The 24,557-nt window shown below is 38.2% G+C and overlaps 1 protein-coding gene across 1 annotated transcript; it reads left to right on the top strand.

Moving 5' to 3' along the window:
• Positions 1-1,348: 1,348 nt before the first annotated feature.
• LOC126028542 (cytochrome P450 2B11-like) lies at positions 1,349-20,034 on the top strand. The gene is made up of 9 exons (XM_049787501.1): positions 1,349-1,519; positions 3,894-4,056; positions 4,176-4,325; positions 6,934-7,094; positions 10,843-11,019; positions 11,301-11,442; positions 15,823-16,010; positions 17,049-17,190; positions 19,821-20,034. The coding sequence occupies exons 1-9, from the start codon at positions 1,349-1,351 to the stop codon at positions 20,009-20,011; spliced, it is 1,485 nt and encodes a 494-aa protein (XP_049643458.1). The 3' UTR covers positions 20,012-20,034.
• The last annotated feature ends 4,523 nt before the right edge of the window (positions 20,035-24,557 follow it).

The following is a 24,557-nucleotide window of genomic DNA, read 5'->3' as shown; positions in this document are numbered from 1 at the left end:
GCTCAGGGGTTACTCCTGGCTGTCTTCTCAGAAATAGCTCCTGGCAGGCACGGGGGACCATATGGGACACCGGGATTCAAACTAACCACCTTTGGTCCTGGATCGGCTGTTTGCAAGGCAAACGCCGTTGTGCTATCTCTCCGGGCCCTCACTTGTTTATTCTTCTGCTTTCAAAGTAACCAGTGTTTGTGCTCCCCTCAGATCTCTGTTCACTTCAGATCTACCTATCTTCTAACAGTTCTATTTGGCATTTTGTTGGGGCAAGCAATATGAAGCAATAATGATTCAATAAAAAGAAAAATAAACTAAAGACAGTAAATTTTTTCTTGTATGTAGTTTGCAATCATAGTTTCTAAATATTATACTCAGAATATTTACTTAGGCATATTTAGGATATTTAGGTGGTCAATATTCAGCTTACTGCTTACTTAAAAATTACCAAACAGGTGAGGCAAGTAGATGAAAAGGAGAATTTTCTGTGTGATTACACTCTAACAACTTTAAATAATGCAAATTAATTATTTAATAAAAGCAAGCAGATCAGTGATTGCATAGAAAACAGAGAATCACAATTTTTAATTGAATTAGAAGGTTTGATGTAATGATTATTTCCATTACCTTGTAAATATTGTGGTACAGTGAGGATAGAAAAGTTATTAAGGGATATGAGGAAACTTAGAAGATGGCAGACATATTCACTATCTTGATCACTGTGAAGGGTTCTCAGCTGTACAATGTCAGCACTTACCAAAATATTGTTGTTTCATAAATTTGCTTTATGTATTTAAATTATCTTTCAGGTAGGTTGTTAAAAATAACCAATAATTTAGAAGTAGTTGCACATATGAAGCTAATCTCTTTTACAGAGGCCAATCTCACTTGTGCTCTCTATGAACCCTGACTCTGTCTGTGTCTGACTCTTCCTTTTTTTCTCTGAGTACTTTGTCTCTTACCTGCCCTTCACCATCTTTGCATCATATTCCTTGTTTATTATTGGATGTTCACTGTGTCTATCATTTTTGGTTTGTGCTTCTACAAATATATCTATTTTCAATTATAATTCTTTGAAAAACTCATGGCTTTTACATTTTTGTGAATTTCTAAGGGGACTTCAATTGTTCTCAGAAATACTTTGTGTATGAAAAAGTGGCTTAACATAGCTAAACTTTTCTATAGGCTATTAGAAGTTGCCTAATACGTGCTTCAAACACTAGTTATAGAAGTACTTGTTTCTAGTTAATAGTAAAAAGGTCTGGATTAGATGAAGTTACGTAATCAACAGAGTGTCTCGCTAAGTTTAAAGCCCTTCTACTGTGAGTAGTGGAGAGGAAGGTGGGTGATTAGAACTATGGAGCTCAGTGTCTTTCTCCTCCTGATTGTCTTCACAGGTATCTTGCTGCTCTTGACAAAGGACCACCCAAAGAAACATGGATGCCTCCCTCCTGGACCCCGTCCCCTGCCCTTCTTGGGGAACCTTCTGCAGATGGACAGAAAGGGTTTGCTCAAATCCTTCCTTAAGGTGAGTCACAGAAAAATGGGATATGAGGTTGGGGCCCATTCTTAGCTCTTGATAATTCCTGGGATGAACTGAGACTTTTCTCAAGTCATGATGTGCAGTGATTGCTGATTAAGTGCCACAGACATGAAGTTAAAGGGTGGCAAAACAGGGGTTCCTAGAAGATCCTGCTGTGTTGGAAATAAGGCTGCAATGTCTTTGGGGCACATAGAGAGGTGAGAAAAGGTGTTTGAGAGAGAGAGAGAACTATGGGTGTAAAATTTTACTTTGTGCTGCCAACACATATGCTGGGTGCTTGAAACTAGAAGCATAAGAAAAAAAGGTGGCAGGGTCTCTAAAAAAGAAGTATCCTCATTGTCACAGAGAAACAGGTATTATTAACAACAAAGAGTAATTCACCTATTGAAATGTTAACATGTTTTTACTTTAAGTCAAAAGAATTCTCATTTTCCAACATGTCAGTCTATCTCATTTTCTGTCTTTAGAATACACAGAAGATTGAAGTCATACAGTATTTGCTCTCCCTCTGACTTATTTTACTAAACCAATATCCACTAGTAACAGCCAAATTGCTACATATTCTGACTTCATCATTTTTACTGTTGTATTTTACAATCACATCCCACCTTCCTTATCCATTAATCTATCATTGAATCAATCAACTGTTTCTATATCCTGTAGATTGAACTATGCACCACAGTTAATCTAGGAATATATATATATATATGTATGTTTTTTTTTAATTTTTATTGTGACCAAAGTGCATTACAAATCTTTCGCTGCATTATTTATGGTACATAGTGACAATGAATGAGGGGCATTCCCACCACCAGTGTTGTCCACCCTCCGCCCCTATTCCCAGCATGCATCCCACATCTCCCTCCTCTATCCCCCAGTATGCCAGTGCAACTGGTCTCCACTTTACAGTTTGTTGTAGATTGAGCATCCATTCCACCGTCATTGGAGATAAAAAGGATAAGAAAAAGGGGAGAAAAAATTTGGTGACAACTACCAAAAAAAGAAAGGAGAAAAGAAAAAACAGAAAATTGAAAGAAAAAAGAAAAAAAAATGGACCTGGCAAATAAAAATAAAAATAAATCTCTAAATAATAACCACAAGTGTAAAAAAGAAAGAGAAAAGTGGAAGAGCAAAGAGAAGAAAAATAAAGTCAAAAACTAACAAATCAAAACAAAACAAGAAAAAGTATGGGTGCTGGAGTGGTAGGGTTTGGTGTTCCCCCCACTTTTTTTTTTTGCATGGGCACAGTAAGCATTGGGGAAGAAAGGGAATTCTCATGGCTTAAGAGATACAGGGTTTCTCCATCCTTGAAGCATACCATCATGGGATCAACTCCTGGCTCCATATATACTCATTACCCCATCCCAAAGGCTTTTTTGTGGTGCCAAGAAAGTTTCCTCTCGTTTGTGTGTGAGAAAATCAAGCCACTGTAGCTAGCGATCTTGGTATTTGCGCAGGTTATAGGTCAGGGTCTGGGGTTGGAATTTCCCTCCTCCCCCCTTCCCCCAGAGCCCAGTTGCCAAACCTGGCCCTGAAGATCATATATATCTTTTTTAATTAATCTTTTGTTTAGAGTGGAGATACCAAAAATAGAATTTGGCATATTCTTATTATGAGTAAACATTCTCCCCAACAATGAAAGAGGGTTCATCTATTACTGTTCCTCAAGAAGAATGCTACAAGTCTTTTTGATAGATGATGCCAAACTTCCTGTGCTATATGATATCTCATAGTTGTTATCTTTTGCATCATAATAAATGATGATGAACACGTTTTCAAATCAGGAGACTGATTCTTTGGGGTTTTATTTATTTTGACCATTCTAGAATGTCATTAGGACTTCATCCTGGTTCTGTGCTTAGAGATCACATATTGGTGAGCTCTACAAATCTTAATGTTCCTCAAACAGATTTAAGGTTAGCCACATAGAGGCAAGTGCTTTCTCTAATGCATTCTCTGATCTTGAGGAAGCTCACTTACTTAGTAGCTAAAAGCACCAAATCTTGGGTGGGTAGAGTTGTAGATGAATTTTTTTTGTTCTTGTTTTTCAGCAACACCCTGTGATGCTCAGGGGTCACTCCTGGCTAGGCACCCAGAAATAAGCTCCTGGTTTGGGGGACCATATGGGATGCGGGGAATCAAATGGAGGTCGATCCTGCGTCATTCACATGCAAGGCAAACGCCTTACAGCATGTCCCACCACTCCGGCCCCTGTAGATGAATTTATTACTTGCTGGGTTTGAGGAAGGAAAAAGATATTCTTCAGAGAATCCTTCAGTAATTTTTTTTTTGTCTAACAACTGGTGTGAGCAGAAATATACACAACTTTAGTAAACAAAGTTGTGGATATGTTTGACAGATGCGAAAACAATATGGGGATGTGTTCACTCTGCACTTGGGACCAAGACGTGTGGTCATACTATGCGGGACAGAGACTATCCGGGAGGCTCTAGTGGACCAAGGTGATGCCTTCTCTGGCCGGATCGAAATTGCTGTGATGAAACCAGTTATCCAGGAATATGGTAAGAGCCTCTAAGGTATCCTGAGAGATGGAATTAAGGATTAAAATAGAGGACTTTGAATTAGCACATGAGGTGTGAATGGATTCAAATGCTCTTTCCCTGATTTCTGCAACTCTCAGGTAGCAACTTTGGTAATTACACACTTTGGAAGATTATTCGAAAATTTGTTCTGGCCACCATGAGAGATGTTGAAATGGGAATGCGGAGCACTGAAGAGCGAATTCAAGAGGAGGCTCAGTATCTGTTGGAGGAGCTGCACAAAACTAATGGTGAGCACAGTAGTTGGAGAAAGAGAGAGGAGCAGAGAAGACAGAGTGAACACGGAGACAGAGAGAGAGAAAAGAGAGAGACTAATCGGTGGAGTCTGTGGCAATAAATATAAGGTTTACTCAGAGAAAGGATGCTAACTGGAGAAAAATACAGTGACTGAAAGGTCACTATAGTCTGTGGAGGGAGAGAGGGTCTGACAGGCTGCATTGAGCAAGATAGATATTGTGCTGTGACTAGAAAGTGATCACAGATAAATAAGCATCAGTGTAAGGACTCTACTAAATATTCTTAGAGCAAGCAATTGTGATTAATCAGGTTTATTTAAATTACAAATTACTTTAGTCAAAGACCATGACTTACATAATTGCTCCTAATGCTTTTATTTTTGCCACTCCATGTTCCAACACCAAATCCTTCCACCAATGTGAAATTGTCTCCACGATAGTCATGATTTTCACTCATTTTCAAGCTTGCCTCTTTAGTAGGCACTAAATAAAATATTTTATATTGCTTGTTTTCAGGTTAGTAGTATTAATACATCTAAAGGAATCTTGTTAAAATGTGTGTCTCTTCCAATGAAATCATGTTTAAGTCATTGTCAATTTACTAAGTTTTTGGTGAAGTTGAACTTCTATTTATTTTCTTTTGTTTCTGAACATGAGATGACTTTGAATACATGTTAGGTGTAAATTGGTGTGTCCTACTGAGATGTCAGTAGCAAAATATTTGATATTGTCATATGACCATATTTGTAGCTGTGTACCCTAGGAATTCCAAGCTCAATATCTGATATAATGGTACTTGTGCTTGGTGGTTGCACAGCTCTCCTAGTGTCACATGCCAAGGACTTGCACCATCTTTATTCCTGAAATTGCACATTTTTAGCTAAAAAGCTTATTTTTGTGGTTTTCCTTATATATATATATTTTTTTTTAAACACCTTGATTACAAGCATGATAGTGGTTGGGTTTCAGTCATGTAAAGAACAACCCCCTTCACCAGTGTAACAATCCCATCACCAATGTCCCAAATCTCCCTCCTTCCCACCCCACCCCTGCCTGTACTCTAGACAGGTTTTCTACTTCCCTCATTCATTCACATTGTTATAATAGTTCTCAATGTAGTTATTTCTCTAACTGCACTCATCACTCTTTGTGGTGAGCTCATGTAGTGAGCTGGAGCTTCCAGCCCTCCTCTCTTTTGTCTCTGAAAATTATTGCAAGAATGTAGATTCCATGTACATCCATGAATAGAAAAATTTCACGACTATTTCCTTATCGCTGCATAATATTCCATTGTGTATATGTACCATAGTTTCTTTAGCCATTCATCTGTTGAAGGACATCTTGGTTGTTTCCAGAATTTGGCTATTGTAAATAGTGTTTTGCATGATTTTTAAGCTAGTAGGCATCTCCTTTGAGAATAGAGTGAGACTATGGAGCTCTTGAAATGCAGACGTGCAAACAGTGGATGATAGCTGTAATAATAGTTTTTATTTTTAAAAGACAAGAATAAGACTTAATGAAAAGGAAATAAGAGAGAAAATAAAAGATAAGAGACATATCCTGTATGTTTTCATTAAAAGGGTGAAGGGCAGCGAGTAGAGTGATAAGCAGGGAAGCCCTGAAAGCAGCACTTGCAGGTGGTTTTGGTTTATCTCTCTGAGGAGTTGTGAAGACAGAGGCGACAGGCTGTCTCTAAGGAGATTGGAGAACATGAGTGAATAGTTTGGGAGAAACAGGTTGAGGCTTAGAGAGAGCAGAGGAATAGGGACAAAGGGATTGAGAAAGAGAAAGAGACAGAGTAGGAAGATCCAAGACAAATGCATGTCTGAGATCAAGAGTGAGAGTGGAAGGACTGTGAGAGACAGAGATAGACAGAGAAAAACAATAAGGACCAGAAAGATGCAGCAAGACTCTGCAGGAGACAGAGAGAAGGGACAGGAGACAGAAGCATAGAAATGTATCTACTTGTTCATGGATCCACAACACCCCTCTCCTCCCATCTGAGTCAAATTGTGCAGACACTAGCCACCAACTGTAAATCTGTTCTCTGAAGAAATGAGTTCAGTGGTAAAGAGAGGAAGAAAGGTGACATCTCAGTAATGGAGAAAAAAAACATTCTAAACAAATATACAAGAAGCTGAGATATTGAGCAAAGATTCAAGCTCTTTAGAGCACCATTAGATCTTGCCTCTTCCTGCTCTAGAGGCAGAGTCTGGACCCCTCTGTGCCAATGCAGTTGTTGGTTATGTTAATCTCTGCACCTAAAACTTTGTGCTTAAAAGCAGTATAACTGCTCAGTCTCCTCCATGGCAAAAGGATGCAGAGAGCTCTGTGTGCCTGTCTGGGAAATGTGTGCAGTAGTAGACCTTCCCCTTTTTCACAGCCGCACTGAAAATGAGAGGGTTTGATTTGTGACTGTTTTGTGACTGATTTGTGCTAAACAAGTGACAGACAATATTAGTGATTCATGCATGTCATGACCTTGTTTTCTCTATCTTAAACAGAATAGTGAAAAAGAATTGAGGCAAATCATTCTCCCATTGTTAAATGGGTGACCCCTGACCATTGATGAGTGTCCAATAGCCTGTATCCTCTCCTCCAGGAAATCTCCAGGATCCTACATTTTTGTTCCAATCCATCAGTGCCAACATCATCTGCTCCTTTGTATTTGGGAAACGTTTCTCTTACCAAGACCCTGAGTTCCTTCGACTCTTGGGATTGATATCCCAAATAACTGAAGATATGAGCTCCTTCTCCAGCCAGGTCTGAGTAAATGAGGATGGTGGGAATTAGGTAGACAACTAAGTTGGAGATGGTGATGAACTATTTTAGGGTGTAGTAATTCAGATCAGGCATGGAAGAGAGAAGATACACCAGGTATGTATAAAAGGGAGAAACCAGAATCAAAGCATGGAAAATAGATTAAAGGCCAAGAAAAAGGAAAAGATGTTGTGTGGGATTAGTCAAATTGATTAAGATGTAATAAGGGGATTCACATTTAGAGACTAATCAATAAGGGCTTTAAGTAGAAGAAAGAAGGAGAGAAATTATAAGACAGAGATAGAGTCCTGTAGAGACTATTGAGGAGAAATCATTCAAGAATTACACATTAAGACTCTCCTGTTCTTCATGATTCCAAATTGTTTTCTGTAACACCTCTTTGGGATGAAGTAAAAGATCTAAAAGAACAGGAAACTGTATTTTTAGAAATTCCACATCTGGTGACACTCAAGGCTTACTCTTAATGATACACTCAAAAAATCCCTCCTTGTGGTATCAGGGAAATATCTGGCATAATGGGGATCGAAACAAGGTGGCTACTTGAAAGGGAAAACCTTACCCACTGTACTATGGCTCCATTTATTTCTTAAATCTTTGTCTTTTTGATCCTTCTGTCAGTACAACAGTAGTACCCCCTGTATTGTCATGGTGAGGCCTTGGTCATATTTAGCAAGTCTGTTTTGCTCACATATTGGTAGTCATGCTCACCTGGCTTATGTATTTTCATTGTCATTATCATACATTTTGAGGGCCCCAACTGGTAGAGCTTCCTGGATTAGTTTTGTCTCTGGCTTAATGGTTGCAATTCATAAATTGTTCATAGTTTTGTTTAATTGTTCTGGAATTGTTCATAGTTCTGTTTAAAATAGTCTTCAAGATAATGGAAATTATTCCCCTTTTATAAACTATGGCATAAGTTTAGCAAAATGATTTTTTTCTTTAAATGACCATAATGCATTGCTAAGCCTTATACCACCAGAGGTTACAAGTGCCCACCTCCCCAGTAGAAGTAGAATTGCCCTTTTATCTGGAATGTTTTTATTTGGAGAGGTGATCAATAACATTCAAGATGGATCGATTTGCAAATGTAGACCTAAAGAACCAAACATTTTTCAAAAATTTGGACCAAATTTTCTACTTCCCATGTGAAATGATACTTCAAATCTGGTGTTTTTCCTGACCCCCACACTTTTTAAAAATCTGAAACAATCAATACATAATCAGAAAGAGAATGGAATATTTTCCTTACATCTGCATACACCTCCTAAATATGAATAAGTTTTGTATGCTTTTTCTAGGACCAAAATCTATTTAAGTAAGTCTTATTAGCTATTGTCTTTTAAAACAAAACTGTCGGGCTAGGTAGTATATGAGTTAGGGCAAAAGCTTTGCATCCAGCATATGTTGGCTTGATCCTTGGCACTGCATGGTTCCCCATGCATCCTGTATAATTGGGCACAGACCTGCAAGCAATGGAGCACCACTCTGTGTGCCCATCAGACCCTGGGCACTGCACCAAATCCTTGGGCTTTGACTGAACTTTCAGGTTCGCTGAGGATGACTGTGGAGACCCCCAACCCAGTTTAAAATGATAAAATATAATTTTTCTTTGTTTCTTTTTTTTGTTTCTTTGTTACTTCATTCCTTTCTTTGTTTCTTTGCTTTTTTCTTTCTTTGTTTCTTTCTTTCTTTCTTTCTTTCTTTCTTTCTTTCTTTCTTTCTTTCTTTCTTTTTCTTTCTTCTTTCCTTTCTTTCTTCTTTCCTTTCTTTCTTTCTTTCTTCCTTCCTTCCTTCCTTCCTTCCTTCCTTCCTTCCTTCCTTCCTTCCTTCCTTCCTTCCTTCCTTCCTTCCTTCCTTCCTTCCTTCCTTCCTTCCTTCCTTCCTTCCTTTCTTTCTTTCTTTCTTTCTTTCTTTCTTTCTTTCTTTCTTTCTTTCTTTCTTTCTTTCTTTCTCTCTCTCTCTCTCTGTCTCTCTCTCTCCCCCCTTCGTTTTTTGGGGCCACACCTGGTGATGCTCAGGGCTTACTCCTGGCTCTGTGCTCAGAAATCTCTCCTGGCTCGGGGGACCATATGGGATGCTGGGGGATTAAACCGAGGTTTGTCCTAAGTCAGCTATGTGCAAAGCAAGCGCCCTAACTCTGCACCATCACTCTGGTCCCAAATTATATACTTTTCTAGGTGAATCTTCACAGCTCCAATTCTATTGTTGAGGGTCGACCATATTTAAAGTTAAAAGAACTTTAATTGATCAGGAGATCATACAGCAGGTAAGAAACTTTTGTTGCATGGCTCTCCAGAGCACAATACCAAAAACCACAAATTTTCCTCTGAGCGCCACAAGAAGTGATTCCTAAGCACAAAGCTAGGAGTAATTGTTGAACACTGCTATTTTTTCCTTAAATACACAATCTCTCCAAAGCCAAACAAACCGAAGCATATGTAGTGCAGCATCAGACAGGCTTTCATCAGCAGGATAGTAGATTTAAAAGGGAGCCTCTATGCAGTTACATGCTCTCTCACTAGACCGTATGGTGAGAGATTGGAATAGACCCCCATGAGGTTGTGTGTTGGTCTCATCAACAGAGAACCTTGAAGAGAGATAAAAATGAGCTTGAGAAGTCCAGGTAACTGTGATAGTTCCTTTTTCAAATAAAATATAGTGAGCAACTCTGCATCTTACTTTTATATATTTGCATTTCTGGCAATGATTTGTAAAGATGTAAATATAACACTATCAGACAAAACAGCAGAAATCCAAACCCAAATAAGTGAATATGGCTGCATCGTCTCTTGAGTTTCATGTGATCACTTCGAGAGAAGCAGAGAGACAGGATAAAGGAGGGAAATGCAGCAGTGCAAAGAGGCAGGAAGAGTCAAAGAGAGGTTTGAGCAAAATAGACAATGATGCCCACCACCAGAATTAGAAAGTCTATAAGAGGTGAAAGACAGAGGAATAGAAACACAGAGGAATAGAAGTTGGTGGAAAGGTCTCCAATATTGCATTATCTTCCTATTACATTAATGAAAGATATGAACTTTCTACCACTCCCCATTCCAAGTAGGCAATCAGTAACATGTACTTGAAAAAAAGGAGGAAAGTCAAGAAGAAGACAAAAGTATAGAGACAGAAATAGAGATAGAACCTAGAGAGAAGTTGGAGACTAGTATACTGTATTTGCTGGCATATAAGACGACTGGTTGTATAAGACGACCCCCTAATTTTACAGTTAAAACATAGGTTTAGGCCTATATTCGCTGTATAAGACAGAAGACAGAAGGTTCCTGTGCTGCAACTGTATGTACCACAGTGAGCCAATCACAACAAGCAAAGGTTCAAAGGGTATACTGTAATAGACTTCCTCTCTGACTCTGGCCCATTTGAGCAGGCTTTTGACAGTGTAGATTCGGGTACAGAACATTGTCTAATTTGCATGCATCAAAAGCCTGCTTAAATTGGCCGAGCTAGAGAGGTGGTCCGAGCAGCCTTGCAGTGATTTGTGCAGGATCGAGTTGGAAAATTTGTTTTGTGGCAATATCCAGATGATTTTCGTTTAGTGGCATATCGAGACATTTTTCGGGATATACTTGTCGTATAAGATGACTCTCGATTTTCGATTGACTTTTTTTCATTTCAAAAGTCGTCTTATACACTGGCAAATACGGTACTTGCCACTCACTGTGGCATTCTAGCATAGTCCCAGGAGGCTTCATTGTCACCTTCTCACCCACAGATGTTTGAGCTCTTCCCTGGCTTCTTGAAGTACTTCCCTGGCTCACACAGACAAGTCATCAAAAACATGCATAAACTCACTGCCTTCATCAGTCGCAGTGTGGAGAATCACCGTGAGACCCTGGACTACACTGCTCCCCGGGACTTTATTGACACCTTCCTGATCCGCATGGACAAAGTAGGGCCCGGGAAGGTGTGCTTAATGACGGGTGGGAACAAAGATGAAAAAGTGAGAGGGGCAGGAAGTGAAAGCACAGAAGACAGGATGGAGAGATTTGGAAAAATATTAGGGCACCAAAGAATAGGGATAAAAGAGACAGAGAGACCAATAAGCCACTTTTGCTGAAGGAAGGTCTGAGATGTTCTGTGACAACAGAAAACCGATAAGAAAGCCAGCTTCTTCATATGCGTACAGAAGCTTTGGCTTCACGATTATTTGAATTCTTTCTTTGTATAAAGGAAAAGTCTGATCCCAATACCGAATTCCATCAGAAGAACCTCATGAACACTATATTCTCACTCTTCTTTGCTGGCACGGAAACCACCAGCATGACACTTCGCTCGGCATTCCTGCTCATGCTCAAGTATCCCCATGTCGCAGGTGAGCTGAAATGGGCCTCTTGAGAGAAGGGCCTCTATCTCCTTTATGAACAGCACTTTCTGTTTATAAAGATCCATGAAGACATAGATTTCTGCCCAAAAACATCACTTGGGTCTTCAAAGTGAAGTATGAAGGGTTTGAATGTGCTCCCCATTCAGACAAGAATCTGGGTTGACAAATGAACAAAGATTCTGTTATATGTTCATCCAATATATCTTCCATCACTTAAATGTCAACTCACTCTCCATTGTTATCTTCATCCTTACACACCCTCATCCATCTACCCACCACACATTCATTTATCTATATTTTTATTCATTATTTCACCAGTCTGCACTTAGAGTCTGTCATCCATGTTTTATTCAGACATTCACTTCCATTCATTTAATTGGGTGATGATATATCTATTAATATTTCCTATCATCAGTTCATTAGTTGATTTATTTATTCATATATGTATTTCTCGGGTTTTTTTTTTTTGGTTTTGGGTCACACCCAGCAGCGCTCAGGGGTTACTCCTGGCTTCATGCTCAGAAATCGCTCCTGGCTTGCTCGGGGGTCTATATGGGATATCGGAATTCGAATCGGTGACCTTCTGCATGAAAGGCAAATGCCTTACCTCCATACTATCTCTCCGGCCCTGGTATTTCTCATTTTAATTACGTTTATTTGTCAGTCTAATTTTACTTCAACTCATCCTTTATCTGTTTCATCATTATTTAATTAAACATTAAATTTATTTTATTATTTCCATGATATATTGATATAAAATATCTGATTTTTATTTTTATTAAAATATTGTGATATGATTCATCCATGTATCGATCTTTTTGTGTCTATCAATCTGACTCATTGATTTTTCTTAATTTAGCAATTTCCTTTTTTAAAATAATATCTTAACTCAAAAACTTTGATTACAAACATGATTGTCTCAGTCACGAAACGAACACCCACTTTCACCAGTGCAACATTCCTACCTCCAGTGTCTCCCATTTCCTTAGTCCCCCATCCTATGCCTATACTTCTCTCACTCATTAACATTGTCATGATTATTGTTAGGGTAGTTATTTCTCTAACTGCACTCACCACACTCTGTGGTGAGCTTTATATCATGATCTGGTTCTTTCAGCTCTCATCTCTGGGCATTATTAAAATAATGTCTTTTATTTTTCTTAAAACCCATAGATACTATTAGTATAGTATTAATAGTGAGACTATTCTGTGTGTGTTTCTCTTCCTCTGACTTATTACATTCAGCATAATAGTTTCCATGTTCAACCAGGTACAGGAAAATTTTATTACTTCATCTCTCCAGATGGCTGCATAATATTCCATTGTGTATATGTACCACAGTATCTTTAGCCATTCATCTCTTGAAAGGCATCTTGGTTGTTTCCAGAGTCTGGCTATTGTAAATAGCTCTGCAATGAATATAGGTGTGAGGAAGGCATTTTTGTATTGTGTTTGTGTGTGTGTGTGTGTGTGTGTTCCTAGGGTATATCCATAGGAGTGGTATAGCTGGATCATAAGGAAACTCAATTTCCAGTTTTTTGAGGAATCTCCATATTGTTTTTCATAAAGATTGGACTAGATAGCATTCCCACCAGCAGTAAATGAAAGTTCCTTTCTCCGCACATCCCTGCGAGCACTGATTGTTTTGTTCTTTTTGATGTGTGCCAGTCTCTGTGGTGTGAGATGGTATCTCACTGTAGTTTTGATTTGCTTCTCCCTGATGACTAGTGAAGCATTTCTCATGTGTCTTTTGGTCATTTGTATATCTTCTTTTAGAAATTGTTCATTTCCTCTCTCCGTTTTTTGATGGGGTTAGTTTGTTTTCTTGTTAAGTTCTGTCATTACCTTTCATATCTTAGACAGTAGCCCCCTATCTTATGAGTATTAGGTGAATAGTTTCTCCCATTCTGTGGGTGACTTTTATGTCCAAGGTACTATTTACTTTGAAGTGCAGAAGCTTCTCAGCTTAATATAATCTGATTAGTTTATCTCTGTTTCCACTTTGTTTGAACTATGCTGTTTATCTTTAAAGATGCCTTTAGTCTCAGTGTCATGGAGTGTTTTACCTTTGTGTTGTTCAATATACCTATGGTTTTGTGTCTGATATAAAGATCTTTAATCCATTTGGATTTGACTTTTGTCCATGGTGTTAAATGGATATCTGAGTATGCCTTTTTGCATGTGGCTGACCAGCTGTTCCAACACTACTTGTTGAAGAGGCTTTCCTTACTCAATTTTGCATATCTTGCCCCATATCAAAAATTAATTGATTGCATATCTGAGTAATATTCCTGAATACTCAAGTTTATTTCATTGATATTTATTTATTTAAATACCATGCTGTTTTAATGATTATATCTTCATGATACAATTTAAAGTTGAAAAAAGTGATGCCTCCCATACTTTTCCTCCCAACAGTTGCTCTAGCTATTTGTAAGTATTTATTGTTACAAATGAATTTCAGGAGTGTTTAACCCACTTCTTGAAGAATATCATGGGTATTTTTAAAGGGATTGCATTAAATATGTCAATTTTGGGGGGAGTATTGACATTTTAATGATGTTAACCCCTCAATCCATGAGCAGGGTATGTGTCTCCACAGTCTTGTGTTCTCTTTTATTTCTTGAACCAAGGTATTGTAGTTCTCTTTCTATAGGTCCTTCACATTTTTACTTAAGTTGCTGGAAGATATTTGAGTTTGTGTGACACTAATGTGAATGAAATTGTTTTTTTAATGTCCATTTCTTTTCTATCATTGTTAGTGTATAGAAGGCAATTGATTTTTGTGTGTTAATTTTGTAGCCTGTCACTTTGCTATGAATCTGTTATTTCTAGAAGCTTCTTGTTAGAGTCTGTAGGGTTTTCTAAGTATAGTTTCATGTCATCTGAAAACAGTGAGAGCTTGACTTCTTCCTTTTCTACCTGGTTGCTCTTGATATCTTTTTCTTGCCTAATCGCTATAGCAAGTACTTCCAGTGCTATGTTGAATAGGAGTGGTGAGAGAGGGCAGCCTTGTCTTGTACCAGATTTTAGAGCAGGGGTCCTCAAACTTTTTAAACAGGGGGCCAGTTCACTGTCCCTCAGACCATTGGAGGGTCTGACTATAGTAAAAACAAAACTTATGGACAAATTCTTATGCACACTGCATCTATCTTATTTTGCAATAAAGAAACAAAACAGATACAAATACAATATGTGGCCCACAGGCCATAGTTTGAGGACCACTGTTTTAGAGGAAAGGTTAGTTTATCTCCATTAAGGATAATATTTGCCATCAGTTTGTGGTAGATGGCCTTGACTATATTAAGAAAAGTTTCTTCCATTCCCATCTTAATGAGAGTCTTTTTTTTAAATCAAGAATGGGTGTAGTGCCTTATCGAATGCTTTCTCTGCATCTATTGATATCATCGTATGGTTTTTATTTTTCTTTTTGTTGATATTGTTTATTATGTTGATTGATTTTCGATGTTAAATTATCCTTGAATTCCTACGTGGTTGTGGTGTATGACCTTCTTTATGAGGCGCTGGATCCTATTTGCCAGAATTTTGTTGAGGATCTTTAGAAATTCCCTCTCTAATATGTTCAGTCGCATATACTTTCATCAACTTAGCTATACACTAAATCATGATGTATTTGACTTTAATCTGGAAATATTATGGACTAGGTTTTTTAAATTTTTATCTCACCATTGGTACTCAGCTTCTACTCCAAATTCTGTTTAAAGGATCTTGATTGTCAGATAATGTGGTGCCAGATTTTGAATATATTCTCCCACATGGAAAATATATGATCGGCTCATTGAATAATCTCATCTCTCCTTTCTTAATTAGTGACATGTTAAATAATATATTTGTTAACAATATTCTGTGTTAATTAACTGTTATTACTTATTCTTCTCATTGATCAATTGATGTATTCCTTTATTTATCTCACTGTTCACTGTTTTTTTTAGTGTTCTTTTATTATTGAATTCTTTGTGAAACAGGCCAAAAATGTATGTATAGTACACATAATGTATACTCATCTTATACATAGCTTAGAGTGGCATGTTGCCTGGTAACAAGTATTCAGTCTTGGTAACAAGTATTCAGTCTGAAATACTATGCAAGTTGGGTGAATTACTTGCTATATACCAGTGCCTGATTATGAACATGGAAGAAAATATATGAAACACATTCACAACACAGTGAGTATTCTTCTTGCTTCTTATTCCTGTGCTGTGTGAAACAGCACAGGATTCAGATAGAAATGTTGTGATGCAATGTTTCCTACAGGGTTTCTTGGTTCATTTCCTTATGAACGAAAGCGTAATTTTTTTGCTAAATGCTTCTTTAAATTAAGCTCACTATTATCCCTCTTCTGTATAGAGAGAGTTCAGAAAGAGATTGACCAAGTGCTTGGCTCACATCGTGCTCCCACCCTCAAAGACCGAACCAACATGCCGTACACAGATGCAGTCATCCATGAGATTCAGAGATTTTGGGATCTCACCCCTATTGGTTTGCCTCATAGTGTCACCAAGGATACACACTTCCGAGGCTACATGATCCCAAAGGTAAGAATGTTGTAGACGTCTTGCATCTCAGCAATTCTCGTGGGTCATAGTCCTTTCATGGGAGGAAAACGGGTAACACGAGCAGACAAATATGAAATATGAAATAATGATACCACACGTAGTATGTGGGGTCAACACGTTTCTGGCAGGAGTGCGACAAGTTTAATTTTTTAAGCAGGGAAATTTATAGGGGAAAAATTAGCCACAGGCGAAGAATAATTGTAATCACAAAGCCTAGTATAACAATAACAATACTTAAGCTATGGGTGTGACTAAAAATTCTAAGTTACAAGAGAGAAGGTCAAGGTAGCTCCCTGCAAGCCACTTTAAATGCAAAATCAGGATTAGGAGGAAGTAGGAAAAAAAATCTAGAAACTTGATCTTTCTAGGCTGGACTCTATATTTACAGAAGTCAAGTAAAGGGCAGTACCAAACTCCCCAAGAATGAGCTTCCCTAATTCTAAAGGAGGGTCAAAAGTCAAAATCTGTATTCTGGTTACGCCCTTAATTACCAGAAACTGCAGCTGCAAAGGACATATTTGAAAAGGAGAGAAACATTGTCTTTGCTTTTAGGGCTGACTATATCCAGAAAAAAAGGGGGTTCTCAAATAAACTTTGGTGCTGGAATTTCTGAGCCAAATTATTTGATAGAGGCTATTATTTTGCCTAATATATACAAAGGAGAGATAGTCAAATACTGGCTTAAAATGTAATGCCAGGTGTCTCTTTGGAAATTCCTCAACCATCCATGCAGGGGAAAAAGGCATCCACAGCGGGCCTTTTGAGGAACCCTATGGGGGTTAAATTAGTTCTACCCACCAGGAAAATCTAAGGATACATCTGGTGGGCTGAGCCCCCCTAAAAGCTTAGGCATGCCCTGGCATAAGAATAACCTGAATCTTGAATGTCTTCTGTGGGTTCTCATAACCTCTAAGTGTAAACACTTATGGATCTAAGACAAGGGTGCTATTCTTCTGCATTCCACCTGTGGATGAGGTAGGAATTGACAAAGAATTCTGATCTTGTAATCTTCATAAGGGTACAGAAGTATTTCCAGTCCTGAGCACTGCTCTCCATGACCCACATTACTTCAAGAACCCAGATACCTTCAATCCTGAGCATTTTCTAGATGTCAATGGGTCATTGAAGAAGAGTGATGGTTTCATGCCTTTTTCAATAGGTAAGATGGGTCATTTTCTGACAACCAGGAGCCAGGGCACCTAGTTATTTGGAACATACCTAGTAGAGATCTTCTCTAGGTTGAGAAACCAGAATCTTCCACTGTTATCACTGTTCTGGTGATCCATTTTCATTTCAATGTCAAGGTCTTGCAATATATTTGTTTTTGTCTACACCTCAGCAGATCCATACTTACTTCACACTCTCAAAGCTCAGTACACTGTTGGGTACTGAAGACAAAGTATAGTAAAGTCACTGTTAGCTTGGGAATATCACTTTCATGGAGATTTTTCACACAAATTTCTCACCACACTTACTGTATGGTGTCAAAATGAGATCCCATCAATGAGTGAATGCTTTAAGTTCCTTAGTCATTCTCGGCACAATAAAGACACACATACTTAAAATGAACTTATATTTTTGTAAATGATTTTCTGGGGATTTTGAAGCAAATTTTGGGTTCAGTGAGGTAAAGCTTTTCTTGAAGAGTGAGTTTCTGAGCTAAAGACTATATGACTGGGCTTGGCCAGGTACCACAGGAGTGTTGTGTGCAGAAAGAACAGCAAGGGAAAAAGATGGAGGTGGGCATAGCATTTTGCATCAGCATAATAACTGGGTGACTGGGGATCTTCTTTAGGATCTCAATATTCTCTGACTTATTGCTATTTTCACTGTGTGGCAATGCAGATAAAGTCCATGCAGATACCCAGACACCTCATTTGTCATATAAAGAAACCATAACATTGGTTCCTGAATTTTATTTCCATAAAAGTTTAACTGAGGGTACAAAGTATATTCAGTCACCAGGACCACTTGACTACTCAGCACTTTGGTTACCTCACTTATTTTATCTTGAGTGAAAGAGAGCAGCATGTGGTGTGGAAGTGAAGATTATGTTGACTTTAATTGAATGGCAGAGAGGTAAGGAAATAAGGACACTGAGAGGCAGTGCAAGTGGAAGCTCCAAAGAGACAGATGGATTGGGACAAGGAGATGATTTAGAGGGATAGAAAATAGGCTTAGTGCTATATACAGACCATATATGTTATATATTGAGGGAGGTAGTGACAGATTGCAGAGAGACATAATTGATCTAGGAAAAAATGTAGCTCTAAGAAAGCAGACAATAAAATAGAACAGGTCAAAGAGAAAGTGCATAAGATAGGTATAGGCAGAGAAAAAAATGAGGCCATAGGAAGATCAATCAGGAAAAAATGTGGTAGAGCATCAGAGACAGCTGAGTTTGACATGGGGGAAATCCCAAGAGTAGGGCAGTATATTCAGGAGGGAGATAAAAAGCTGAATTGTAATGGAATGATCAGGTCCTGAATAATAGCACAGTGAGTAGGTCATTTGCCTTGCACACAGCTAAAATGTGTTTGATTTCAGCTTCCAGTATTTTCTCCTGAATTAGCCAGGAGTTATTTCTGAGCACAGAGCAGGAGGAATCCCTGAGCACCAAGAGGTAGCCTCAAAACAAAACAAAATAATGTATTATGGAATTACTTAAAGAAATACCAACCTGAAAAGCTAAGTGATCATTTCTAAATTATATCTCCTAATACCTGGATACACTAGCAAAGCACTTTCAGATAAACTCAGTGTCTCACCCTGAGACACTAGAAATCTAGAAATCTAGAACGATCCTGAAATCTTTTTGTAAGTCTTTTCCCAGGTTGGCAGATTGCAGATTAGGAGACAGAGCAAAACAGAAATATCTCCCTTTGTCCTTGCTCTCCACATCTGCATTTTCAACTCACTGGGGGAGATTATTCACATCTTGGAGAACCTGAGAGAAACCTTAGACTCTTGATGCCATTTTTTATCCCTTCAAAGATTTTCACCTTTGAAACAGGTGGTGCTGAGTCTGAGATCAAGAGCCAACACTGATATAAATGTTGCAGTGTCTGAGACATACCACTATTCCATAAGAGATGAGCACATATCACAAACACACCTACAGGATATTTTACTCAGTGTGGTGTTATTGTAGGTGTTATTTTAAATATTCGCTTGTTTAATTGCAAGGTGTGGGTTTGAGATAAATGCCTTCTTCCCATTAGAGAGTAAAAGCACTAGAGTGCTAAACCAGAAATATGTACACACCAGCAGGTCTGGAAGGACATAAGCACCCACCATAGACAAAATGATGTGGGTACACACACTGTGGGATTACTAAGAATCCCAGCATTAGTTAATAATTTCTTCTGACAAGTATGTGCTGTAGAGACAGCCAGAGATTTCACATAAATTTAGAGGTTAAGGGCTTCTAATGCCCCATTTGAAATTGCAGCTAGAGGTCAACTTCAGTGGAATCTGTTGCAATGGACATAGAAGTCTCAACTTAAAAGAAAAACAAAACAACTGGGGCCAGAGCAGTGGCATAGGGCCTAAGGTGTCTGTCCTGAGGGCGCTATCCTAGGACAGACCGCATTTGTATTCCCCAGGGGTCCCATATGGTCCTCAAGCCAGGAGCTATTTCTGAGCGCATAGCCAGGAGTAACCCCTGAACGTCACCGGATGTGACCCAAAACAAAACAAACAAAGTCTCAACTTTCAAATGACACAAGGCATTATTTGTGTGAGACCTTCTCCATTACCCATAACTTCAGATAACTTCTATGCCCACAGGGAAGCGCATTTGTCTTGGGGAAGGCATGGCCCGTGCGGAATTATTCCTCTTCTTCACCAACATCCTGCAGAACTTCACCTTGGCTACCACAAAGGACCCTAAAGACATCAACATCACCCCCATGAAGATTGGTGTGAGCAAACTTCCCCCATTGTACAAGATTCGCTTCCTGCCCCGGCATGAAGATTGACAAATGAGCTCATAGAGGCCTGATGTCCATCATTAAGAATTTCTGCTTCTGTAGAAAGCTCCTGCCTCTCTCCATTTCTGCCTCCCTTAGAGAGACCTACTAAAAACTTGTATCTTTCTTTCTCCTTCGTGACAAATCCACAGGGAAATCCTATCTGCAGTCTCACCTTATCACAGCTCTGCCCTGAATGTGGAACTGGGTCAAACATAAGCTAGGGATTGAACTCAGGGCCTTAGGACTGCAGGGCACGTGGTCTACTTAGATCTATTGCTGGGTATCTGATTTGCTCTAAATCAGAATTCAACAAGGATATCACTGGATTAAAATGAAGAAGTCAACTAGACTTGAGATTCATTATTGTAGGATCTAGATGAGAATAATTTCTTTGCTTTTCTGCTTGGAAGATCTGTTGCTCATGACTTGGTATCCCCATCTGCTTTAATTGACACACTATTGACTATCTGCCAACTCCTTCACCAACTTCCTGTGATCCATTGTTTTTGCCTCCTTTTCACACTGAGTTTGAAGGACATTAATGAACACATTGCATCTTCCTGAATAAATAGTACGCTATCTATCTCAAATTCAACCATATATAGTAACTGGAATTCTATTAAAGACTTATTTCTCTCTTGTCATGTGTCCTAATATGGCAATGTTTGGGAGGATATTTGTATTCACATTCTTCTATTGGTGGAACCCTGTTCTAAAGATGACATCATCTGCAAATTTAATGACTGTTGGATGGATATCAATTCTGTATCCATTTGATGCAACCCTCATAAAGCTTTATGGACACTATGTTTGAAAGTTGATTAACTGATTCTAATATCTAAATATTATGAGAAATCACTCCAAATGCACAGTTATAAATAGAAAACTGGTATTGGAGGACAAAAAGGAAAAAATAAGAGGAAATTTTAATCTTCATTAATGAAGATAGTTTGGTATTGGGTTTGGAGACTCACAAAAGAAAGAAGAAAAAATATCCAAACATGGTTCATGAATATATTCATCTGAGCTTTGTCGCAATGCAAATTTATTTCAAAAATAAAAGAATGTTTGTAGCAAATAGTGCTGAACAAAATTTGGTTATGAATATGCCAAAAGTGGAACAACTAATCTGCACAAATAAAATCATGCAAAGGGATGTACAAATCCTTCAGTGAAATGCAAATCCACTTTTATAGATGAACCATATTCATCGAAGACTGCACTCATGAAAAATCAAACACAGAAACACATTAGAAAGATCAAGTTTGTGCCAACACCCCTAATATACACAAACGTTGTGGTCATAGGCACAGGTGCCAGGATGCATAGATAAATATTTGCTTATGTGAATGTGCATATAGGACTGGAACACATATACATGCCCATGTTCACACATATACCTCATGAAAGTTGGGAGGCCTCACACACCAACGAACACTGTTGTGTACTTTGGTTGCTCATTATATTTAAGCATGCTAAACTTCATTGGTCTACATGAGCAAGAAACATTGTTCCATTACTGACATTCTTAAACATTTAGGAAAATTTATAATTGGGTTCAGACATACAATAAAAAAGGGTCAATCACACCACCAGTGTCCACCTTCTGAGTGCATCCCATAACACCAACCCTGGCCCCCAGCCTGCCAGTATAACTGGCCAATTTTAAGTTTAGATTATTAAAGTTTGGATCTCTTAATTCCATTGTTGTTGACTTTGTGTTGGATATTTAGTTCTGTCCTTCTATAACTCCACCAATACACCTGAAACCACTTCTTTTTTTCTCACTGTACTTAGGTCAAAGGTGTTCAAGATAATTCCTATTTAGATCATTGCATTTCATGCAGATATTTTGAGGTTTTTCTTTCTATATCTTCTGTTGTTGTATGATATTTTTTTCACTACATCTTTGAGCTCTCTGTCCTCAGTTCTTTGAACAGCCTACGCAAGTCCCCTCTGAACTCCATCTCAGAGAGTATAAATATGGAATTAGTATTGATTGGGTCTGCAGGATTGCAGTCTTCACTCTTTTTGATGGTTTACTATGGTGGACTTGTGCGCTCAAGGTTCTTCTTATCAATGTCTGTGTTAGTCTTTTCCGTTGTCAGGGAGGTCTCAGTGGAATTTTTGTGGGTGAGAGATTATCTTGTGTCTGTTTAAGCTTTAACCAGTGTAGAGGGCCATGCCCTTGAGCTTGCCTTTTGACCTGCATGGATGGACATTCCTTGGGTTATTTATCATTGAAGGATCTCAGGTAGTTGAACTCCACAGTGGGGGCCCTAGTTCCCATCAGATCTGCTGATCCCAAGTCTCTTTTTAGCACTAACTTTACTTATGATGACTTGCCCCAGAGCTCTGCTTATCTCTGCTCAACCTGGATTCCATCTGTTTATTTATCTGCTTTCAGAGTAACCAGTGTTTGTGCTCCCCTCAGATCTGTGATCACTTCAGACCTAACTATCTTTTAATAGTTTTATTTGCCATTTTGTTGGGACAAGCAATCTGAAGCAATCATAATTCAATAAAGAGAAAATAAGTTAAACTGAAGACTTAGTAAATTTTTTCTCATATATGGTTGCATTCATAGTTTCTGAATATCATACTCAAAATATCATACTCAGGCATATTTAGGATATTTAGTTGGCCAATATTAAACTTATTGCTTACTTAAAAATTACCAACCAGGTGAGGCAAGCAGATGAAAGGAAACATTTTCTGTGTGATTTCACTGTATCAAGTTTAAATAATGCAAGCTAATTATTTAGTAAAAGCAAGCATATCAGTAATTGCATGGTAAAAAGAGTATCAATAATTTCTAATTGGATTAGAAGGTTTGATGTGATGATCATTTTCTTTACTTTGTAAAGTTCATGGTACAGTGAGGATAGAGAAATGATTAAAAGATATGAGGAAACAGAAGATGGTGATCACATAATGAAGTTGTTATCTTGATTATTATGAAATGTTCTCAGATGTACAATGTCAGCACTGATCAAAATATTATTATTCCATAAATTTGCTTTATGCATTTAAATTATTTTTCAGATAAGTTGTTAAAAGTAAAATCCATAATTCAGAAGGAGTTGCACAGCTTTTACAGAGGCCAATCTCACTTGTGTTCCCTGTAAACCCTGACTCTATATCTGTGTCTGTCTCCTTTTTTTCTCTGCGTACTTTGTCCCTTACCTGCCCTTATCCATCTCTACAGCACATCCCTTATTTATTATTGATTTATCACTGTGTTCATTGTTTTTTGTTTGTCTTTCTACAAATATAACTATTTTCAAGTATAATTCTTTGAAAAACTTATGGCTTTGCATTTTTGTGAATTTCAAAGGGGAGCTTCAATTGTCCTCAGAAATACTTTATGTTTGAGATGCCACATAATGTTCACTGTTGAAAAAGTTGCTTAACATAGCTCACATTTTTTACAGGTTATTAGTAGTTACCTAATACCTGCTTTAAATACTAATTATAGAAGTATTTGTTCCTAGTTAATAATAAAGTATGGATTAGATGAAGTTACATAATCAATAGAGTGTCTGGCTAAGTTAAAAATCTTTCTACTGTGAGTAGTGGAGAGGAAGATGGGTGAACAGAATTATCGAGCTCGGTGTTCTCCTCCTCCTGACTGTCTTGACAGGTATCTTGCTGATCTTGACAAGGGACAACGTAAAGACACATGGATGCCTTCCTCCTGGACCCAGTCCCCTACCCTTCATGGGGAACCTTCTGCAGATGGACAGAAAGGGTTTGTTCAAATCCTTCCTTAAGGTGAGACACAGAAGAATGGGATATGAGTGTGGGGTTGATTCTTTTTTTTTTTATTTAAACACCTTGATTACATACATGATTGTGTTTGGGTTTCAGTCATAAAAGGAACACCACCCATCACCAGTGCAACATTCCCATCACCCAAGTCCCAAATCTCCCTCCTCCCCACCCAACCCCCGCCTGTACTCTAAACAGGCTCTACATTTCCCTCATACATTCTCAATATTAGGACAGTTCAAAATGTAGTTATTTCTCTAACTAAACTCATCACTCTTTGTGGTGAGCTTCCTGAGGTGAGCTGGAACTTCCAGCTCTTTTCTCTTTTGTGTCTTAAATTTATTATTGCAAGAATGTCTTTCATTTTTCTTAAAACCCATAGATGAGTGAGACCATTCTGCGTTTTTCTCTCTCTCTCTGACTTATTTCACTCAGCATAATAGATTCTGTGTACATCCATGTATAGGAAAATTTCATGACTTCATCTCTCCTGACAGCTGCATAATATTCCATTGTGTATATGTACCACTGCTTCTTTAGCCATTCGTCTGTTGAAGGGCATCTTGGTTGTTTCCAGAGTCTTGCTATGGTAAATAGAGCTGCAATGAATATAGGTGTAAGGAAGGGATTTTTGTATTGTATTTTTGTGTTCTTAGGGTATATTCCTAGGAGTGGTATAGCTGGGTCGTATGGAGCTCGATTTCCAGTTTTTGGAGGAATCTCCATATTGCTTTCCATAAAGGTTGAACTAGACGGCATTCCCACCAGCAGTGGATAAGGG

Source organism: Suncus etruscus, chromosome 14 (genome assembly GCF_024139225.1).
Source record: "Suncus etruscus isolate mSunEtr1 chromosome 14, mSunEtr1.pri.cur, whole genome shotgun sequence".
In the NCBI taxonomy this organism is placed as follows: Eukaryota; Metazoa; Chordata; class Mammalia; order Eulipotyphla; family Soricidae; genus Suncus; species Suncus etruscus.
The sequence above is the reverse complement of the archived record's forward strand: the minus strand, read 5'-3'. Positions and strand labels throughout refer to the sequence as shown.